The sequence below is a fragment of the Bactrocera neohumeralis genome, chromosome 4, assembly GCF_024586455.1.
Source record: "Bactrocera neohumeralis isolate Rockhampton chromosome 4, APGP_CSIRO_Bneo_wtdbg2-racon-allhic-juicebox.fasta_v2, whole genome shotgun sequence".
Taxonomy (NCBI): Eukaryota; Metazoa; Arthropoda; class Insecta; order Diptera; family Tephritidae; genus Bactrocera; species Bactrocera neohumeralis.
In genome coordinates, this window is record NC_065921.1 from 24,042,305 (window position 1) to 24,066,103 (window position 23,799).

Genomic DNA, 23,799 nt, shown 5'->3' on the forward strand with positions numbered 1-23,799 from the left:
CGTCTGGGCCGCTTCACCGCTTTTCGACCACGACCGTTTGCGCCTTACGTTATCGTAAGTGACCCACTTTTCATCGCCAGTCACCATACGCTTCAAAAACGGGTCGATTTTGTTGCGATTCAGAAGCGATTCACATGCGTCGATACGGTCAAAGATGTTTTTTTGCGTCCATTCGTGTGGCACCCATACATCGAGCTTCTTAGTGACTCCAAGCTTCTTCAAATGGTTTATAACGGTTTGATGACTCATGCCCAGCTCTTGACCGATGCTACGGCTGCTACTATGCCGGTCTCTTTCGACCAATTCAGCGATTTTATCGCAATTTTCGACGACAGGCCTTCCGGAGGGTGGCACATCTTCCACCACCTCTACACCAGAACGAAAACGTTGAAACCATCGTTGTGCGGTGGAAATGGAAACTGTATCGGGTCCATAAACTGCACAAATTTTTGCCTTTATCGTAGTAGTACTGTAAAATATGCCGTATTTTCTTTTATTTTGCTCCATGTTTGCGACGCTATAACTCACGAATGACTTAAAAGAAACGACAATCAATCAAACACGTGTTAGCGCGTGAAATGGGCTTTCCAAAAAGGTATAGCATGACCCGATGCGACGAATAAAACTTGAACTACGCGCTTTCAGCGCCAACTAGCGAAAATACCGCAAGACTTTTTTGACAACCTATTATATTTTGGAGATACCTCAATCTCTGTGACAACAGTGCTTCGACCAATGGTTTAAGCGCATGTAAAGGTTTATGGATCTTGTTTTGAAAAATAAAAAAGATATTTTCCTTGATTAATATTTGTTTTTATACTTTATGCGTAGTTGTGTTTGAACTCACCGCCTTACCTCATTTTATTTAGAATTTTAAATAATACGAGTATGGACAACTTACTTTTTTTGTAAATAATTTCTAGTTTTGTTCTATATAGACCCACATGCATATTAATATTCATATCTACAAATATTTTCTCTTAATTAATTTTTTACTCTAAACATACATATTTACATACATACATATATACAGATATTATATTCAGCTAAATAGATGCACTTATGTTTAGCGAACTTAAAGCAGATCTTAAGCCTATTTAATCATTACTCAGACACACGCATATACATACATACATGCAAGTACATAAATATGTAAATACTGGTTTCTGTCAAAATATTTATACTTTTTTATATAAAAATTTTGTTTTGGTATCAAGTTGTTTGTACAAATAGCAGATTTCTGCTAAACATTTCCCTCAGCCGTTGACTGTTGCTTGGCAGCTTTGGCACCGATTCTTTGCATAATAAACAAGACGCTGGAAAAGTTATATTATTAATAAATTTATTAATTTGAAGTAATTTTTGTTCAAAATACACTTACGTAATAAGCACAAAGCAGATGCAATAAATTGCGGCACTCAGCAGGTAAAACGCACCAGGATATGATTCCAGTGTCGCTCTGTAAATACCGGTGTAAACCGGCGCCGAAGCCAGCGGCGAAAGTGTTTGCAATGAAGAGATCACAGCATAGATTTTACCTGCAGTACAAAAACAAAAAAAATGTTAATTTAAAACTTAATTTGTATTAAAACCCAAAATTCATCTGCCAACTCACCGATTTCGGTGGCTTCAACCAAGCCTGCGAGTACCGCTTGCAACATCGGACTGTTAATGCCGCCCATGAAGCCACAAGTCGCGGCCAAGTACATCTCCCAAAATACCTGCGCCAATGAGCGTATTAAACTGTCGGTGAGACAACCCAACAAGCCAAGCATGGCGACAACTGTAAGAGGTGCCTTGAATAGCTGTAAATAATGTTGGAATATTTTTGTTATTTTTTGTTAGAATATTTGATATTAACTCTTTTAAACTCACCACTCGCAACAATATCAAAATGAGAGCACAACCAACCATTTTAATGCAGATCGTGACGGCATTAAAGGTCGTGAATTGCTGCAGCGTGAGATTGAATTTGTTGCGTAGGAACAGATAAAAAACATTGGACTCACCCTCTGTAAAGAAAAATTTATTCGTTATTTCAAAAATTTCGATGTACATACATAGTATAGTATCAAGTCTTTCACAAATGTTTGATAATAATATTCCAAAGTTGATTTTATTAAAAAAAATTGAACCAGTGGCAACTCTTTGAAAAAATATCCTTCAAATAAATCGTTTATAAAACTATTTGCTGTCTATAGTTTAGTATTTTATTTAAAAATAAAATGTGAAATTTCCAAACAGGTGGCAACCCTGCCAAAAACTATGTTCAAACAAAGTCTTCCTTAGCCTATACAGTTTGATAACCGCTATACTGTAGTAGTTCGTTAATCTTATGCGCTTTACTGATTGTAAAGTTTCAAATAGGTGGCAACTCTATACAAAAATCAGCTAACACTAAAATTTACCTAAAACACATTACATTTATTATGTCTTTTACAAATGCCTTATATTTTTAACCAATATTGCACTATTAATTTTATTTTAGCAACTCGCTTGAAAAAAAATTATGAAAAGGTGGCAACTCTTCAAAAAATAGCTCTAAAATAAATATTATTTAAAACTATATGTTTTGAAAACAATAATTTAGTATTTCATTAAAAATATCAATTTCCAAAACATGTGGCAACATCACCCAAAATTTTTTCCTACTAAAGTCTGCGTAAGAACCTACAGTTTATAGCCACCATATTGTAGTAAGTTGTTCAATTTATCTATTTTACTATTTAAACATTTTCAAATGGGTGGTAACTCTGTTCAAAAATTAGTTATAACTGTACTTACGCTTTTCCAACATTTTTCGAAATTATAATGTTTCGTTTTCCTGTCTAGTTTTTCGACATACATACATATTTTCGCACAGGTGGCAACCCTGTACAAAAATTAGTTATAACTGCACATAAGATTTTCCAACATTTTTCGAAATTTTAATGCTGCGTTTTCCTGTCTAGTTTTTCGACATACATATTTTCGCACAGGTGGTAACCCTTATCAGAAATTTGTTATAACTGTACATACGCTTTTCCAACATTTTTCGAAATTTTAATGTTTCGTTTTCCTGTCTAGTTTTTCGACATACATACATATTTTCGCACAGGCGGCAACCCTGTACAAAAATTAGTTATAACTGCACTTACGCTTTTCCAACATTTTTCGAAATTATAATGTTTCGTTTTACAGTCGAGTTTTTCGACATAAAATAATATTTTGGCACAGGTGGCAACATTCGAACTGCTTCGTTTTGAATAACGCAGAACAACTTAAAAATATCACAATCCGTTACTACGGCTGTGCTCTATATATTACGCTCAAAACTGCATTCCCTTTTACAACGCAATTTCGTTCGAGTTCGTTATACTGGCCTTAAAACAATTTTACCCCAAAACCCGCCTAAATCACTAGAAAAGTCTTCAAAATAATCAATACTTACGCATTACAAATGTTGTAGTGACCAAGGTGAACATTATACACCAAATAATGGCACGATCGTAGTGTGGCCTGCGTTTTAGACAGCTCCTTACTAAGTCCTTAATCAAGCCGAACTTGAAGAACTCTCGCAAGTTTGACTATTGAGAGATAAAATGAATTTCAATAACATTTTCAAACGGTTTCTCCGAAAACAAAAACATTTACCTCTTTTCGTTCGTGTTGTATCTTCAAACTTTCGCCCACGAAGAAGAGCAAATACAGCAACGCTAGCAAATCCATACTGGCAGCAATGATGAATACTCCTATGGTGCCGGTTCCAGCCAATATATAACTGCTGATCACATTGCCAATAAGCGTACCAATACCCAAAGCGCCATCCACAAAAAACATACTACATATGGGAGGGTATGTTAAAAAAAATATTTAGGCAACGACTTTAATATATTTAATTTTACTCAACATTTACCGTCTCGCCTTGCCGCCCTCGTCCGACACGTCGGAGACTAGACAGAATACCATTGTTATTAACGCGCAGGTGCCACCGGTCAAAGCCAACGGTACATTCGATAATATATAAACCCATGGATTCAAAGGTGTTGCCAGAGATATTGCTGCGAGAATGGTTGTTATAGAGTGTCCGATGAAGGCCGCTATTTGACGAAAACGTTTCGTTCCATTAATTGTTTTTTAATTATTAAAAGAAATTGCTTACCTGAAAAAGTTGCTACAAGCACCGGTCTGCGTCCAAACTTATCCGACCAAGGTCCAATAAATAAACTGAGGAAAGCCGGCAAAACACTGCTTATCACCGAACTCGTCATTATAATGTTGGCCACATAGGGTTGCACTTTGGTTTCGATTTCCTTTAAATACGAGTAGTATATAAAATAATGTGTTTAAGAAAACAAGTAAAAGTTATTATTAAATTGAAATAAAATATAAATTAACCCTAAGTAGGATTTCAAGTCTAGTATCGCCGCTCTGCTATCTGAGTGAATGGTTACTTCTCTAAAGGAGGCTGCACTCCGGAGCAGTAAATCTACTGCTATCTTAATGGCTGCAACCTCGTCGTGGAAGACACTGCAATAGTCAGAAAGTCTGAAACTGGAGTTGGTAGAGAGCTCCTGACAGTAAACCCCTTCACCAACCTTCCCCCTAAGCTTTGATCTATCCGTAAAGAAGCTCATTGTCCCTCTTCTCTAACGGCTTCTTCCCAACCACAAACTGCTCGTCGGTATATGGGCAGAGAAGTAGCTGAGAGAGTTCGGATCCAAGTGATCCGGTATAAAGTCAAAGTGTGTGAGGACAGCCGAGTGTTTAGATACATGTTCTTATAAGAACCCAGATTTGCTGAGTCTGCTAGCAACTTTCGCAGACATTTCTGGCGATGTCTACTGGCACTATGTGCAATATGGCGTTAAGTACGATGGTCGTAATGAACGTTAATATACAACACATGTCGATTAGCGCCGCCCGTTGAACGCTTCCGATTTTCTTTGCAAGTGTGGTCTTTTCTAGAGCCCTCGACCATATAAAGACCTCATTGAATATAATGGGCTTGACTATGGTGTCATAGAGCCAGAGAAGCACTTTCGGTGCCCACCCACCTTTTGCCAATGGTTTCTCTATAAAGCAATCGAAGCTTTTTTGCTCTCCTTTAGGTATTCCATTAAAGCTTCCTATCCAGGACGAGCTCTAGATATTTCAGTGTATCCGCCGGTTGCAGACGGATGCTCCCATTTGTAGCAGCGGTACCATCAGCATCTCATATCTTTGACTTGTGACACAGTGCATTGTCTTGGCAAACATCCCTTTCTTTTTCTTCAAATCTGACCGTCTTTCGGCCAACGGATCTATAACACTATGTAATAGTCGCTAATGATTCTTGCTTTTTCAAGGTAGTCAATAAAAATTATTCCATGTGGATGTCTGTCGATTGGACTTCGGGGTGAAATGATGAATGCAAGAGCTCGGATTTATTACTCTTGAACATCTCCAAACGCTGCTCCGCATCATCAATTCCTCGTTGTTTTTTTTTTTTCAAAAATGAGCTCGCGTGGCACCTATCTTGCTCAGGCCTTCCTCATACCAAAATATTCGTGAATGATATGTTGTACAGTTAATATATTTAGAGTGTCTGTTATCTGACACAACTTCACTGTCATCCAAAATTATTTCGGGGACTTTTTTCATGTTTTCGTCAGTGATAAAATCTTTTGGGCGTCTACTGCGTTCAGCTTCTGTCCCAGCTGTATTTCTGCCCTTCAAAAAGCAATATTTTATTAACACGCGGAACTCCTTTTTATCCTTTTTTTCATAATATCAAAAGTTGCTCCACTCAAAATGATATAATTCACAAACTAATTATCCGACAGCTATCAAATTTATACAAGCGCCATTTGAAGGTTGGGGCTAACTAAAATCATATGAATTTAATTCTAGTAGAGCCAGCTATGTGTCAGGCCGGGGACTTTTCAATTGACCTGTTATGTAAATTTGTGTCAATTATAATCAAATAAGAGAGCCTATTTTTGTTTTTTTTTTTTTTTTTTTAATGATGAGCGTTAGGTGTAAAAAAGAATTATGCTCTATGCAAACCAATTACCAAATTGTAAAATTGTCTCAGACGTATTTTAATTTGTCCCTGGTCAGGCTTCGCTATTCTACCCTGGTTGCAAAACACGATTATTGTTAGCCGAATTGACTAACAAAGTACGTCTAAGGTTAATGGATTGTTAGTAATTTATTATTTTTTATAGAGCTCAATCGTTATCGCCTGTATTGTGTTTAGTCACTATTGCTGATATCCACAAATGATAATTTTCTATACTAAAATAGTACGCAAATGCAACAATGTATTAAAATGCCGAAATGATAGTGCACAATTTTTCATGTGAGTCAGTATTTATAAAAGGAAGAATGTCAGCTATTAAATTTTAAATACTTTTGTTATTAATTTTCCTCCATAGAGCCAATTTTTTAATGTAATATTTAATAATAATTTGTGAAATTTTAGAAAAATATATTAATTTTTTTTTTTAAATAATATAAATTTATTGATAAGTATATAATCTTTTTTTTTTTAATAATGTACTTTTTTTTAATATTTTTTGAAAATTTAAAATAAATAATTTTAAAATATTCAGTATAATTTTACTCGCTTTACTCACAACTGTTTGGTTCGTTTCCGGCACAATGCCCAACATCGGCTTGCACGCAGTCGCATTATACTCGTAAACCACCGTGCACGTTTGATAAAGCATCTGATTTTGCAACACAGCGCCTGTTTTTGGAGTTTACCACTTGTTAAATACTTTTATTTTCCAAAAAAAATTCTAGCTCAAAGTTTTTGAAGCAAACTTACTTGCAAGCACTGAGGCAACGTATATTAAAAACACTGCCGGTTCGATTATCGTACGATTTTTTGGCGGCTTTGGGGGCGTAAGCGTGGGCGCTGCCGCAATATTAGAAATATCATCCTGCTCTTGATTTGTTGGTAAAAATAAAATTTCACTTTCTTCTGCGTGACGTTGCGGCATGTTTGTACTTTAATTATTATATATTAATTTACAAGTTCAATTATTATTTATTAATTATTATTAATTATTAACACGTTCGATAACAGCAACTTACTAATTAAGTGTCTCATAAGCGTTGTAAATTACTACTAAACAAAATAATTTCGATATTTCATTGTTTGGTTTGCACTTCGCTCGCTCTTTGATTCGAGAGAGCGCGGTCGAAATAAGCTTTTATTGATAACATTTGACGGTGCTGCCGCTATGGGCGCAAATAAGTTTTGAGATTTTTATTGTATGTCTTGGGTATTTTTAATAATATATTTTTTGACAAAAGTGTATCTCATTATCAAAAAACATTTTCCTCGAGTTTCAATAATATATTTCACAGATTGATCGATATTTTCAAACGGCGAATAGAACGTACAATTGTCTAATATATTTGATTCCAATTTCCAATTTGACTGATTTCGTCATTTATTTCAGGAGAATTTTTATTCAATAGTCTATTTGATGGCAGTTTTGATAGCTTTAGCCATGGTCTCTTGTCGGCGCTCTCTCAACAAAGCAAAAAGAAAAAGAGCTTCGCGTTGGTGCGTGTGAATACCAATTGAGTCTTTAAATTTGTAAACAATAAACGAAACAGAGAGTGGTAATCGCTCAGCTGTGTGTATTAACGCTCATTATTTGCAAATGGCAATAGAGAGATAAATATACATATATTGTGTTCGTCTTCGTACAGCACCTATAAAAAGAATATTGATAAAAATTTTAACATATTTAACATTTTTTTTAATTTTTTAGTGTGTATTTAATGATATATTTATTTTATATTGAACGAAAAATAAATATAATTTATTACAAAACATCAAAACTATACATAAGAATAATCGAAAAAAATTTCACTATTTAAACGCGTTTTTCGTACATTTCGACTTTTGTTGGCAACTTCTTTTTCTAAATAATAAGGCACCTTCCTTATAACGGTACTTTGTTTTACTTGAAATAAGTAAGAGCAGTGACTTTTTGAATCGTAAAGGTTGTGAATTTTAACAAAAAACTTTCGTGGTTATAAAAAAAATGCCTGGTAAATATTTATCCATTAACGAACGTGAGCTTATCATAAATTTGCATGTAAAGCAAAAGAAATCATACGCAGAAATAGCCAAAATAGTGTCCCGTAGCCGTTCGACTGTACAATCCGTTTGTGAAAAAATATGAAGGCCGAGTAGAAAACAAAAACAAATCTGGTCGGCCTTCAATTCTCGCGGATGGAGATCGCCTAAAAATTAAACGAATGGTTAATGCAGATCCATTCATTTGCTCAAAAAATCGCTACAGAGCTTCTCCAAAAAAAAAGTTAATCCCGAAACTGTACGAAAAGCTATAATTAAGGCTGGGTTTAAGTCACGCACGCCTCGTCAGCTCATATTTTTTGAAACGTGATAAACCGTAGGCATTGCCTTCAGTTACCAAAATGCATCTTTGTGTTTGTGTTATATTCTTCGATGAATCGAAATACAACATTTTTGGATCTGACGGCAGGATTAAAGTATGGAGGAAACCGGGAGAAGCATTAAAAATACAATTAAAACAGTAAAGCAAGGTGGTGGAGTGATGGTATGGGGTTGTATGACTGCTAATGGCGTTGGCAAACTCAAATAATTGAAGAAATTATGGACCACCGTGCTTATATTGACATTTTGAAACGAAATTTGAAGCCAAGCTAGAAAAATTGGGCGTGTTTTATTTCCAGCAAGAGAACGACGCATGGCTCATAATACAAGGATGTTTGGCGTACAATGTGCCCCATTTGATAATATAATAATATAGAATAAAATATGTCGTAAACAAATACTCATTAAAAATTTTTAAAAAATTTAAAATGTTTTACTGATTTTTATCAATGAACTTTTTATTAGGGGCTGTAAAGATTTATTGGAACACTGTAAATAAATAAAAAAATTCCCCAAATGCATATGAAGATAAGTGGCGCTATGAGTCAAACAATGTAATATACTACATAATATTTGTCTGGCGGGTTTGTGTGGTATTTTTTTGGAAGTTACGGCCAGCAATGAAACTAATTTTTAATTTTAATTAAATTTCAGCCTATTTGTAATATAAAAACATGATTCAATAAATGTGCAACACGTTTCTATAGTCATGCTGCCTACAATTACCGTTTACTATAGTGGCTTATTAACACGTTCTACCCGGAGTGGACCACTGGTGGTTCACAGGCAAATTCAATTATCTGGTTTCGTGGACCGTGGAAATAAAATAAATTGTGCCATGCTTCGATCCCCAAAATATCGTCCAATAAAGTGACAGTTTTATGCCTTCTCTTATTTTTAACACTTCCGCTCGGAACCAATTCAAACGAGCTTTTTTTTGTATCGATAGCCTTTTCAGAATTGTTGGTATGAGAAATGTCAATAACACATGTTTATTTTGACAGCTATCCCCTTAAGAAATTGTATGCATACCTCTACAAAAATACCCAAAAGGTTAAAAGTACCCAAAAAGGTTTATTGAGGTGAAAACGTTTGTGTGACGTCGGGTAACCTGTATTGAGCAATAATAATGACTTAGCAAGTTTTAAATAGATATAAATATAGCGTTATCTAATCACAGGGGATATACATACGATACGTACTATGCATATTTGAATGAATCGGCAGTGAATGACAAGCAAGAATACTAGACGCCTCTGTTTATTGATAAGCACTGTTAAATTAAGCTTTTTTATACACTGAACAAGGTATTTTAAGCTTACCAAAGAGTTTGAAACACCTAGAAGGAAAAGTGGGAGGCCCAAAAGTATATTTTTTTTTATATAAGAGTAATTACCGGCGTGACGAGCTTAGTCAATTTAGTCATCTCCGTTTGTCCGTCTATATATACGCGAACTAGTTCTTCAGGGTTTGAGTTATCGACCTGCAATTTTTTACACTCTTTTTTTCACATCAGGAATCGCCGATATCGAACAAATATAGCATATAGGGTTTTATGTATATATAAATATTCAGGATGATGAGACGAGCTGAAATCCGATCTGTCCGTCCGTGCAAGCTTTAACTTGAGCAAAACTTAAGACATTGCAAGGAAACTTGGTACACATGTTCCTTGGCAAAAGGAAAAGAACGAGTTCGAAGGTGAGCCATTAAACAAAAACTTATAAAAAAGCCATAACCAAGCACAAAACTAAGAAAGAGAAATGTGGAAATGAATGACTTCGAATTATAACCTCGCTCACTCCCCATATAACGGTACTGTTGAAAAATACAAAAAGTGCGATAGTCCACAACCAAATACCACAGAGACATTAAATTTTACGACCGAGTTGATATGATAGAGCTTTAAAGCAATAGGGGGTCCAAATCGGACGATGACGGCGGCACCGCCCACTCTTAGGTGAAATCAGATATCTCGAGACCTGCTCCAACGATTTCAACCAAATTCGGTACATGGCACTATTGACTGATATTCCCATATAACACACTTTTAAATTCCGTTTGATTCTTTCACTTTCCGGTAAACAATTTAAGAAGTATTTAATACTACCGGATCAAACTTTGCACTAATAATGCCTTGAGAGTATTCAACCTTATGGCCAAAAATTCTCCAAATCCGGCAAAAACCTTTCAAGCCCCTAGGTACCGAATATGTGGACCCCAATTTCTATAATTGACCTTTCACCGGAAATTTCGGTCAATGTATGGGACATTGATACAATTGAAATTCAGTGAAAATAATTTCCTGATAATAGTATCTCTGTGTGTCATAAATGAGTTGAATGGAGTTAATACTTCCCTGAGATCCCATATAGTTACCTCATATCAAGATTTTCGAACTTCCAGGTGACTTCATACCGCATATCTCGGTAAATATTTGAGTTATCTCAATGAAAATGACAGGGCGTGTTTGAATCATAACAGATTATCTTTGTGCCTAAAATGGATAAAATTGGGTGAAACTTTGGCCTAACCGCCATTGGTAATTGTAAGTGATGTGCCTTAATGAAATCCACGGAAAATTTTTTTAGCATGTGGCATGTTAATAGTGTGTGGTTTTGGCAAAAATAGATAAAATCGGGTCAATACTACCCCAACTGCCAATTTTCGTTTTTATAACAAACCTTATGTCGAATATGTCGGTTAGTGTATAAGTTATATATAGTATATATATATATATATATAATTGTTTGCATTCCGATCCTCTCTTTTTATACCCTGAACAGGGTATATTAAGTTTGTCACGAAGTTTGTAACACCCAGAAGGAAGCGTCGGAGACCCTATAAAGTATATATATAAATGATCAGTATGTTGAGCTGAGTCGATTTAGCCATGTTCGTCTGTCTGTCCGTCTCTCTGTATATATACGAACTAGTCCCTCAGTTCTTAAGATATCGTTTTGACAATTTGCAAACGTCATTTTCTCTTCAAGAAGCTGCTCATTTGTCGGATCTGCCGATATCGGACCACTATAACATATAACTGCCATACAAACTGAACAATCGGAATCAAGTGCTGGTATGGAAAACTTTCACATTTGACAATGTATCTTCACGAAAGTTGGCACAGGTTATTTTCTAAGATAATAATGCAATATGGGAAGAAATTGTTCAGATCGGCTTACTATAGCATATAGCTGCCATACAAACTGAACGATCGGAATCAAGGGCTTGTATGGAAAACTTTCGCGTTTGACGTGGTATCTTCACGAAATTTGACATGGATTACTGCTTAAGGTAATAACATAATCTCCGAAAAAATTGTTCAGATCGGATTACTATAGCATATAGCTTCCATACAAACTGGACACATAGTTACTAAAAGAAATGCACCTGTGAAGAGTATATTAGCTTCGGTGCAGCCGAAGTTAACATTTTTTCTTGTTACACCTTAAGTTATTTCCCTGGCTTTGATTCCTAAAAGGTGCAAGTGTAGAAAATGTTTGGTTTCACCCGAACTTAGCCCTTGCTTACTTGTTTATTATATTTTTGCACGTTATCTAAGCTTACACTATGGAAAATTAGATAATTATTTCCACCATAAGCTGTCACCTCATTACTGTTTATTAGTGAGCAAACATAACGGAGTTAATAAGCACCATATACAGAAGAAATATGTAAATATGTTCATGATTATTTTATTTTAAAATTCTTTGCTCAGCCATAGATATAGATTCGTTTATATCATATATGTAGAAGTACAATAAAAAAGAAATCTAACCGGATGAAGAGCATTATTGGATTATTACAAAAGTTAAAGTATCTTGGTTATATGCACTATCGCTAAATCTGGTAACCCGAATAGAGCTAGCCGGTCTATTTGTATTTGTCTATTTGTCTATCTAACAGTAATTGTAGGGAGCAAAAGTATAGTTGGAAAAAGTCGAAGGAATTTCAGCAACTAGGCATTATAGTAATATTGAGTTACAAATTATATTTGTGTGGTTTCAAAATTTTAACGATTATTCCAGAAAAACATGTTAACTCTTTGTGGACTCATCCACAAAAGAACTGCGCCGACTTAGTGGCTTAAAATCAATCAATTTTTGATTCTCTATACTGATGTGAATCGTATTGCAGTGATGGCGTTCTGCATCAACTAAATGTGTAAATGTAAAATGAATAAATGGGATTCTATACTTTCTAGCCGCTGGTTTCCGAACAGTTTTTAACCAGTCTTGCAACATGAGGCCGAGAGTTACAATATACAAGGTCTGTCGCAAAAGAAACAGGACTGTTAAAAAAACAACAAAAAATTAATATTTTTCAAAAGTTATATTTTTTTATTCAAAGTAGTTTCCTTGTGTTAGCATTTCAAATCAGTGTTTAAGGTCATTTTTCGGAATGCTCTTGAGAATATCGGTCGTCGCCTTTTGGATAGCTGACTAAATCAGTGCCCTTTCAATGTAAAATGAATAAATGGGAGTTCCATAGTTAATATGGAGTTTTTCAGTGACAGCCGCTGTTTTCGTGCAACAGGCGTCAGGGCCCTGCCTCACGGTATTGTGGTCGAGCACGACGAATGCGTGACAAAAGACGCTTCATAACACCCAGGTACAAGTAAAACCCAGCATTAATCGTTTGGCCAGGTTTTCGGAATCGAAGAAACAAATCAGCATTGTCTTTATTTTTGACTTCTGAAGATGACCGACTTCTGATCGTCACAGACCTTCTTGGAATCGCATAAACCACTCATGCACATTTTTCATCATTTGAAATGTTTCAGTAAACGTTTTCCCAAGTTTAAAACAAAATTTAATATTTGCTTTTTGTTCAAAATGCATTTTACGACCGATAACCAAAAGCTGCTGTCACTTTTTGATCGATAACATCGATTGTAGTTATCCAATTGTCTTAAAATTTTTACGAAATGTCAACAAGAGATCAAACTTTTTATTTCATATACCCACCAATAGGTGGCGCCACCAGAAACAGTTAAATTTAAAAAGTTCTGTTTCTTTTGCGACTTTGCTTCCTTGTTTCTAGTGGCATATTTCGGGTATTTTTCAGCAATCGCTTGCTTTAATTTGACGAGTTCTTTTCAGTAGGCATTAATGGCGAAATGACATCATTCCGTTCTATAAACTCATAATATAGCACGCCTTTCTGATCCCACCAAAAACAGAATATAACCCTGACGTCGTGGATATTCGGCTTTGCCGTTGATTTGCTGATGCTTAGGTTTTCCATATGTTTTTTTTTTGCGTTTATGATTGGCGTTATGAACCCATGCATCCATCCGACGCTGCTTGTAGCGTTTAACCCTGGACTGGAGAAAATTCAGTTAATGCAAAAATTTGGCTTGATGACGAGTTTCCGGACACTGCCACACAGACACAGAAAAATCAACTATCATGAATTGGCATGCTAAGTTTAGACGTGGTGAAATGAGCACTGAAGGCGGAGAACACAGTAGACGGTCAAAAGAGTTTGTTATCGACGAAAACATTAAAAAAGTCCATTAAAATAATTTTGAATGACCGTTATTCGAGATAGCAGACATTCTAAAAATATTAACTGATCGTGTACAACATATCATTCACGAATATTTGGGTATGAGAATGTTCTGTGCAAAGCAGATGCCGTGCGACCTCATATTTGTCCGTAATATCGGCGAGTTTATGATTCGGAGCAGTGTTTGGAGATGTTCAAGCGCAATAAACCTGAGTCGGTATGTGACAATGGATGAAACATGACTCCATTATTTCAATCCGAAGTCCAATCACAGTCGTTCGAAGACTGCACACGATGAACCCGCTTCAAAGCGTGAAAAAACACAACAGCCGGCGGGCAAAGTTATGGTCTGTACTTTAGGATGCGCATGGAATAATTTTTATTGACTACCTTGAAAAGGGAAGGATTATCAACAGTGACAATTACAGGGCGTTATTTAAAGGACGAAATCACACAAAAAAGGTATCATTTGAAGGAAAGATGCTTCACCAAGGCAACGCATCGTGTTACAAGTCAGTGAAAGCGATGGCAAAAATCCATGAATTTGGCTTTGAATTGCTCCCGCATCCACCGTATTCTCCAGATCTGGTCGCCAGCGACTATTTCCTGTTCTCAGGTCTCAAAAGAATGCTGGCTGGTACGAAATTGTCGTCGTATGAAGAGGTGACATCCATGTAATAGTTTTTTTTTCCTTTTACAATTGGCGAATCACTAGCATAGATCCACTAGCCTGTGAAAGGCACACAAAATTTGTATAATGTACGTTCGGATAGTTTCGAACTTTTTCGAAATATCATGTATTCGAATTTATTGCACACAATTTTATTGAGTTAGCAAATTAGCTATCGTTTTGAGATGGATTTTGTATCAGAACTACATATATAAAGAGAATTTCTTCAATAAAGTTCGATTATTCCACGGTTTTATCCTATTCAACACAACTCTTAATTTCACTTAATTTTGATTTCCATTAATATTTAGAATAAGCGACCTATGGCACTGGTCACTTCTCCATTCACTCTCTGCACTTGTTATCACTGGATATAAATCGTTTTTTTTATAGTAAATAATTACTTTAATTGCCACTACTTCCATTTAATTACCTACATGTGTATGCATAATTAAAATAATTTGCGTAATGTGTGTACTCACTTTGGAAGTCTCATTTTTGGCAATAACCCCCAACATTGGCTCACAGAGTACTTTATCATAATTATAGACAGCGTGACAGGTCTGATAGAGTTGTTGATTCTGCAAAACGGCACCTTTTTCGCAAAATATAAAATTATTCCAATAAGTTAGTCCTTTTCACACTGGCACTTTGGTAGAATGCGCAAAACAATTGTCTTACCGGCCATCGCTGTGGCGGCGTAAACCAGAAAGACTGCCGGCTCAATCACGGTACTTTTATTTTTTTCCACAGAATTATTTGAAGCCACATTATTATTGGTACTCGCTACAGCTTCTGCTGTTTTGGTTTCGATTATTGGAAATAACGGTAGCGGCGTAATTTCCGGTGTTGTAGTGGGTGTTAACGGCATTGCAGTACCAACTTCGGAGACGAACTGCTCGAGAGAAGTCAACGAGTGTCGCGCATTCAGATTCAACGAGGTTGGCCGACGCGCTGCCATTGTGTGTTGCTTGTTTAAGTTAAGATTTCGTTTTAAATCAGCAAAAACCAGGCGCACAAATTTACTCCGTACAACTGCGCATCCGAGCTTATACTATGTCGCTTTAAACTTGTTTTAGTTATTATATACGGACTTTACACATCTGTGCTGTTTAAATAGAGCGTGAGATAACGAGAGCATTTCAATGTTTGCTGTTGTAGCTGGCATATCCAAATACATAGATAAACTCAACATTAAAAGCGTTGACTCATCACTGGCAGTTACCTTTTGGGATCGCTTAACACTTTATAATTGCTAAATAATCTCTGTTTGTTTACATTTATTTCACACTCGCTGCGTTTTAGACATATTCTTCGAATCCAGTGGACGGCAAACGGTAGTAACTATGTATTTTACCAAATATGATATTTGGTTTAAAGATTCTCCTATATCTACCTTCCATGAGATTGGAAGCCACTAAGCCGAGCGCAGGTAGCTATAGCGCCAGTAAGATAATACTGGTGCCTAAATTCGAAGATTTTGGAAAGTATTTTAACTAAACTGACTTTTGTATGTATTATTTTTAATCATTTTATTAGCTTATTCTTAAAATGGTTTTCTGCAGTTGCTACAGTTCGCCAGACTCTAATATTGGGAAAAGTCTTTTCCTATTTCTAATCATACTTCAACTTAATTTGTTTTTTTATCTATAATATAATAAAATATGTAGCATTTTGATCGACCACTTTTTGGCATTTTTCAAATTATAGATACACTATTCCATCAGTGTAAAACTTTGCTGTTTTCTCGGCGAAAAACTCCGACAAGTAATTTTCACAGGCTGCTCTTGAAGCCAACTTTACTCCATCAAGGAAGTTCTGCGTTGAACGAAACAAATGGTAATCCGATGGTGCAAAGTCAGTCTGTATGGTAGATGCATCAAAACTTCCCAGCCAAGCTCTCCCAGTTTTTGCTGCGTCATCAAAGATGTGTGTGATCTAGCGTTTTCCTGATCGAAGACAAAGCCTTTTCTGTTGATCAGTTCTGGCCGTTTTTTTCGATTGCTTCTCATGATTCCTATTCAATCCCGCCAAACACTTAGCATAACCTTTCGCGGCGTCAATCCTGGCTTTGCGACCAATTGTTGAGCTTCACCACGCTTGAACCATGATCCTTTTCGCACATTATTGTCGTATTTGATCCACTTTTCGTCTCCTGTTACCATTCGCTTCAGAAATGGTTCGATTTCATTTCGTTTCAGCAAAGAATCGCAGATGTTAGAATGCTTAGTTCCTTAGCGATGTCATGGCTGCTTATGTGACGGTCCTGGTCAATCTTTTCCATAATTTCATTGACTTTTTCAACGATAGGTCGACCAGAGCGAGGTGCATCTTTCACATCGAAATTTCCGGAACGGAAGCGAGCGAACCATTGTCGTGCTACACGAACTGATACAGCATCGTCTCCGTAAACTTCACAAATTTCATTGGTGGCTTGCGTGGCACTCTTCCCTTTTTTATACTCTCGCAACAATGTTGCTAAGGAGAGTATTATAGTTTTGTTCACATAACGGTTGTTTGTAAGTCCTAAAACTAAAAGAGTCAGATATAGGGTTATATATACCAAAGTGATCAGGGTGACGAGTAGAGTCGAAATCCGGATGTCTGTCTGTCCGTCCGTCTGTCCGTCCGTCCGTGCAAGCTGTAACTTGAGTAAAAATTGAGATATCTTGATGAAACTTGGTACACGTATTCCTTGGCTCCATAAGAAGGTTAAGTTCGAAGATGGGCAAAATCGGCCCACTGCCACGCCCACAAAATGGCGGAAACCGAAAACCTATAAAGTGTCATAACTAAGCCATAAACAAAGATATTAAAGCGAAATTTGAAACAAAGGATCGCATTAGGGAGGGGCATGTTTGGACGCAATTTTTTTGGAAAAGTGGGCGTGGCCCCGCCCCCTACTAAGTTTTTTGTACATATCTCGGAAACTACTATAGTTATGTCAACCAAACTCTACACAGTCGTTTTCTTCAGGCATTTCCATATACAGTTCAAAAATGGAAGAAATCGGATAATAACCACGCCCACCTCCCATACAAAGGTTATGTTGAAAATCACTAAAAGTGCGTTAACCGACTAACAAAAAACGTCAGAAACACTAAATTTTACGGAAGAAATTGCAGCAAGAAGCTGCATCCAGGCTTTTTTTAAAAATTAAAAATGGGCGTGGCCTCGCCCACTTATGGACCAAAAACCATATCTCAGGAACTACTAGACCGATTTCAATGAAATTCGGTATATAATATTTTCTTAACACCCTGATGACATGTACGAAATATAGGTGAAATCGGTTCACAACCACGCCTTCTTCCAATATAACGCTATTTTGAATTCCATCTGATGCCTTCTCTGTATAATATATACATACATTAGGAACCAATGATGATAGCGGAATAAAACTTTACAAAAATACGGTATTTGAAAAACATGTAAATGACGTATAATGAAATCTCGATTATCACTTTATCATGCGAGAGTATAAAATGTTCGGTGACACCCGAACTTAGCCCTTCCTTACTTGTTATACAAAAATTTCAAAATATAGCGAGTTTCTTCATTATTTTCATTTTTGAACAACTGTAACTTTTTTTCAACTTTCCGAATTTAATTTTTTTTTGGTTAAATGAAGTTTAAAATCTCACCTTTCCAACGCTATATGGTATGACACAATGTGTTAGGTAGCACTGGAGATATACGGCTGCAACGACATCTATTGGCTATATACGAAAAGACTTTTTCGACTACCAATATATTACTTACGGTGTAAAGGATAGAAATTCGCTTTATTAGGGATATGAGGTTTAGACCAAGAGCTACAACAACTCCTTACATATACACCGGTAAACCGCATAATTTTTAGGAAACATTTCCAATTAGTTTCATTAAAATATCACACGTTTTGACCAATCTTAAGGGCATACAAGGCCAAAAGAAGCGAATATTCCAGAATATTTTCAGAGAAAACTTTCAAATTAGTTGATCCGAAAATGTCTACACATATTATGGTATCTTTTAACGGTATTTGAAGACTTAGTATTAAAAAATATTTATTTGGAAAGGAACTACAACTGATCTCCGGTAGCTCTTCTCAAAATAGACGTTTTGCGATGACCACTGTATCTCTGAACTGGATCCTCTGAAATTAAAAAAACCAAACAGATTAAAGTAATGTTAAATCTAATAAAGCAAATCGATTCATTAAGAAGACTAAATAAAAAAAATCGATTTTTGAAAATTCTAACTTTATATAACCCCTCCGTCCGTCCGTTCAAGCTGTTGAAGATCTGATTAGAACGTAAGATAACGTAACGGCAGTGTCGAAAAAGCACTCTCCGTAATAGTCTTGAGAGCCGAAGTGCATGCTGCTTGGATTCCCTCTGTCGTCTCCAGATGATTGCCTTTCATCGGCCTTTTCAGGCAAGGAAACAAAAAAAGTCCGGGGCGTTGACGGTTTGTCCAGGAGGAACAAATTCATGGTGGACGATGCCTTTGATGTCAAAAAAGACAATGAACATCGTTTTCACTTTGGATTTGCTCATTCTTCCGGTCTTCATCAGCGATCTCTTCCCGGACCTCCAAAAAGGCCTGGTGCCGAAACACACCATTTCTTGCTAAAGCAATATCTGGGTAAGCCTGCTTGATCATATCAAACGTCTCTGTCGCAGATTTACCGAGTTTCACACAGAATTTAATCGCGTACCTCTGCTCTAACGAACGCTGCATTTTCGGCTTGCACCACTCACAGAAACACGTCGCGCAAAAATGTTTGTCCTGACTCTCCAGGTGCTCGGAGACAAATGACCAACTGCTCGTTCGTTAGCTAAGAATGCCCTCTATCGAATTCAGTCATTGCGCCCACACTTCGAAGTACAGTCGCTGCGGAAGAAATTTAGTCCCATTACTTTCTATTTTTAGCTTCCGCTCTCAGATATAACCAATATTTAACCATTTTATAACCAAAAATCAAATTTTGTTTTTTGTTGTCGTGTTAAAAACATCTGTTTACTTTGCCTGATAGTCTGACAAATATTTTGCCTGATAATATCACCCAGGAAATAGAAAACTCTATACCCGTATAAATAGGTATAAAACGACGGTACCCGCCGGGAAGCAATGAGGAAGACCTCCACTCCGTTGGAAGGACCAAGTGGTAAGAAACGAAGAAGAAACGACTGGCGCGCTGTTGTTAACTCGGCTATAATCGCGTAAGCGGTGTCTACGCCAATTAAGAAGAAGAAGATACCCGTATAAAATACCCTAAATAAGTTTCTTCTTCTTCTTCTTAATTGGCGTAGATACCGCTTACGCGATTATAGCCGAGTTAACAACAGCGCGCCAGTCGTTTCTTCTTTTCGCTACGTGGCGCCAATTGGATATTCCAAGCGAAGCCAGGTCCTTCTCCACTTGGTCCTTCCAACGGAGTGGAGGTCTTCCTCTTCCTCTGCTTCCCTCGGCGGGTACTGCGTCGAATACTTTCAGAGGTGGAGTGTTTTCATCCATCCGGACAACATGACCTAGCCAGCGTAGCCGCTGTCTTTTAATTCGCTGAACTATGTCAATGTCGTCATATATCTCGTACAGCTCTTCGTTCCATCGAATGCGATATTCGCCGTGGCCAACGCGCAAAGGACCATAAATCTTTCGCAGAATTTTTCTCTTGAAAACACGTAACGTCGACTCATCGGTTGCTGTCATCGCCCAAGCCTCTGCACCATATAGCAGGACGGGAATTATGAGCGACTTATAGAGTTTAGCTTTTGTTCGTCGAGAGAGGACTTTACTTTTCAATTGCCTACTCAGTCCGAAGTAGCACCTGTTGGCAAGAGCAATCCTGCGTTGGATTTCCAGGCTGACATTGTTGGTGGTGTTAATGCTGGTTCCTAAATAGACGAAATTATCTACAACTTCAAAGTTATGACTGTCAACAGTGACGTGAGAGCCAAGTCACGAGTGCGACGACTGTTTGTTTGATGACAGGAGATATTTCGTTTTGCCCTCGTTCACTACCAGACCCATTTTCTGTGCTTCCTTGTCCAGCCTAGATAAAGTAGAACTAACGGCGCAGTGTTGAGGCCGATGATATCAATATCGTCGGCATACGCCAGCAGCTGTACACTCTTATAGAGAGATATAAGTTTCTTACTGATCCAATTTAATCTTAGCTTATCTTTAATTGCGTACAAATTGAGTACATCTCTAACGAAAAATCAAAACCAAAACATTTTTCGATAGAGAAGTACTCAACTTGCCTATCATTATCTGAGAAGTTTTCTTAGTATGAAATCTTATCTTTATAGATACAGATTACGATTCTAATGTTATTAGAAATATAATGGATTTCTTTCACTAATCTTTGTACTTCAAAGTGTCAAAGAAAAATAATGAAATATCTGTCCTAAATAATTATATCTTTCTTTTATATCGCCATTTATAAGTATTTTTTATTAATTATGTTCAGGCAATTTCCATATACATATGTATAAGGTAAGGTAGTATGTACTACATATATGTTTTTTTCCATTGAACACCGTGACGTATGAGTAATGCATTGTAAACAGCTGCTATGTGCTAACATTCACTGTTAACCAAAAGAACAGTTAGTTTCCTATTTGCTAATACGAACAGGCATTTGTTGAACATTTAAGTAATTAAGTAATTTAATTATAAAATATACTTAAAGTTCTATTATGTACGTATGCCAATAACGTCTGTTTGTGAGTATAGAATTAGTGCTCTCCAAGTTAATGTGTGTGATATGCATAAGTATGTCTGTATTTTTCTAAAGTTTACAAAGCAGCGTACTTATACTTTTATATTCACTTTCATCAGTTACAAAAGTATGGCATTTCCGTTATTGTGATAAGCTAATAATATTTGTTTCACAACTTGATAACAAAATCTAAGCAAAAAAAGTTAACGAAGGTCTAATATATCGAAATATATTTAAATATAGAATGGTAGAGCGGGTCGATTTATAGGGTACCAGATGAAGTGATGGTATATTCAGAAAATGTGCTAAGCATCATTCTTGAAATATGATTAAGAAACTATGGGGTCTAAAATCGATTTCGAACGAGAAATTTTTAAGTCGAAGTTCCACTTATAAAATTTTTTTAATTTTTTAAGATATCTGCATGAAATTTAATATACAGATGAATTTTTATATTGTATGCATGCGTTTGTTGGAAACAGTGAAATCGGATAGATATCTCCCAAACAACCCGTAAAATATTTTAAAAAGTTATACAAATACATATTGCGTAGTCGAAAAAGTCTTTTCGTATATTGTCAATAGATATCTCCAATGCTACCAAACACATTGTGTCATGCGATATAGTGTTGGAAAGGTGAGATTTTAAGCTTCATTTCACCAAAATTAAATTCGGGAAAGTTGAAAAAAAAGTTACAGCTGTTCAAAAATGAGTGAAAATAATGAAGAAATTCGCTATATTTTGAAATTTTTGTATAAAAAAGGGAAGAGTGCCACGCAAGCCACCAATGAGATTTGTGAAGTTTACCGAGCCGATGCTGTATCAGTTCGTGTAGCACGACAATGTTTTGCTCGCTTCCGTTCTGGAAATTTCGATGTGAAAGATGCACTTCGCTCTGGTCGACCTATTGTTGAAAAAGTCCATGAAATTATGGAAAAGATTGAACAGGACCGTAACATAAGCAGCCATGACATCGCTAAGGAACTTAAAATTCATCATCAAACGGCTTTTGAAAAGGCTGGCTACAAAAAGAAGCTCTATGTTTGGTTACCACATGAATTGTCTGTGGAAAATTTAATGGACCAGAATCAACATCTGCGATTCTTTGGTGAAACGAAATGAAATCGAACCATATCTCAAGCGAATGGTAACAGGTACGAAAAGCAAGAAATACGACAATAATGTGCAAAAAAGTTTATGGTCCAAGCGTGGTGAAGCGCTACAAATGGACGCAAAGCCAGGATTGACGCCTCCAAATGTTATGCTGAGTGTTTGGTGGGATTGGAAAGGACAATTGTAACTTTTTTTCAACTTTCCTACATAAAGTGTGATCTACATCGAATATCTGGAGAAGGGCAGAAACGTACTCTGACGAATTACTGGCTTGTTTTGACGGCCAAAAAGCGTAAAGGAATCCGTCTTGGCCCCAATAAACTTAAGTCAATGTCGTTTTCCAATCCTTGAAACAGTTGTTAAAGAAAATTTTAGGAATATCCTTTTATGTGCATAGTTAATCACGTTTAATGTCTTCAATTAACTCAAAACGGTTTCCCCGGCGTGGTCGTTTAAGTTATCTGAATAGCCAGAAGTCACACGGAGCTAAATCAAGCGAATACGGTGGTTGCGGCTGGTGTCGACTGGCTTTAGAATCTACTATAATCCGTGATCACCGGAAATTCCATCGAAACTGTGCGTGAATTCATCAAAACTCAACCGAAATCATAATTGAAATTCATGGAAATGGAATTGAAAATCTCCAAAAAATCGATTTATTGCATTTTGACCGAACATTTGGGCTTACGAAAGGTGTGTGCACGGTTTCTTCCGTACAAATTGACTGACGACCAAAAATTGCTCAGAATCCAACATTCGAAGGACGATTATTTGAACAAAAATCACATTTTAATCATTAACCACTCCCCGTATTCACCTGATATGGCTTACACCGGCATACTGGCAGCATACATACCGGCCAACGAGCTAAAACACTCGTTCTGCATGCTTTTGGACAGTGCAAAAAGCTGTATTGAAGCAGAAGGAGAATATCTTGAATAAAATAAATTGATTTTGCCGAAAAAGCCATTTTAAGTCCTGTTTACTTTTGAACGCACCTTGTATAAAGTGTGATCTACTATGACTACTACTACTGGTTAGTTACTGTGTTGTTTCGACGCCCAATTATAAAAAAAATTAAATTATTTCGATGTAAGCCCTATTTCCTAATAGTTTTCTATTATTTTTTTTCTTCTGATTTCAGTATTTTAATACAACTCTTTAAAGAATGACGCATAGACGGCCAATATTTTTTACATCGTACTTCTAAGAATTTATAAAAGTCTTTTATTTTGAAAGAAAAAAATAGATCTTTATATTCCGATTTTACTGTCTAAAAAATTGTATTCCCCAGTGTGAGATTTGTGGATCTGAAAATAATGTATTCTATATCTAAGTAGAACATATCCTCTTCTTAATTGGCGTCTTATTCTCAAGTGCAAGCG

The 23,799-nt window shown here is 36.4% G+C and overlaps 1 protein-coding gene across 1 annotated transcript in view; it reads right to left on the bottom strand.

Annotated features, from left to right (window-relative positions):
* Positions 1-807: 807 nt before the first annotated feature.
* LOC126754464 (uncharacterized) overlaps positions 808-23,799 on the bottom strand; it is a 213,850-nt gene continuing 190,858 nt past the window's right edge. Inside the window, exons 24-33 of the mRNA XM_050466433.1 lie at positions 15,270-15,642; positions 15,071-15,183; positions 4,142-4,292; positions 3,896-4,079; positions 3,634-3,820; positions 3,431-3,566; positions 1,876-2,012; positions 1,616-1,805; positions 1,382-1,538; positions 808-1,316 (exon numbers count right to left, since the gene is read on the bottom strand). Of these exons, the coding sequence (XP_050322390.1) occupies positions 1,244-1,316; positions 1,382-1,538; positions 1,616-1,805; positions 1,876-2,012; positions 3,431-3,566; positions 3,634-3,820; positions 3,896-4,079; positions 4,142-4,292; positions 15,071-15,183; positions 15,270-15,642 (1,701 nt within the window). The 3' untranslated portion in view covers positions 808-1,243. The remainder of the gene's footprint in view (positions 1,317-1,381; positions 1,539-1,615; positions 1,806-1,875; positions 2,013-3,430; positions 3,567-3,633; positions 3,821-3,895; positions 4,080-4,141; positions 4,293-15,070; positions 15,184-15,269; positions 15,643-23,799) is intronic.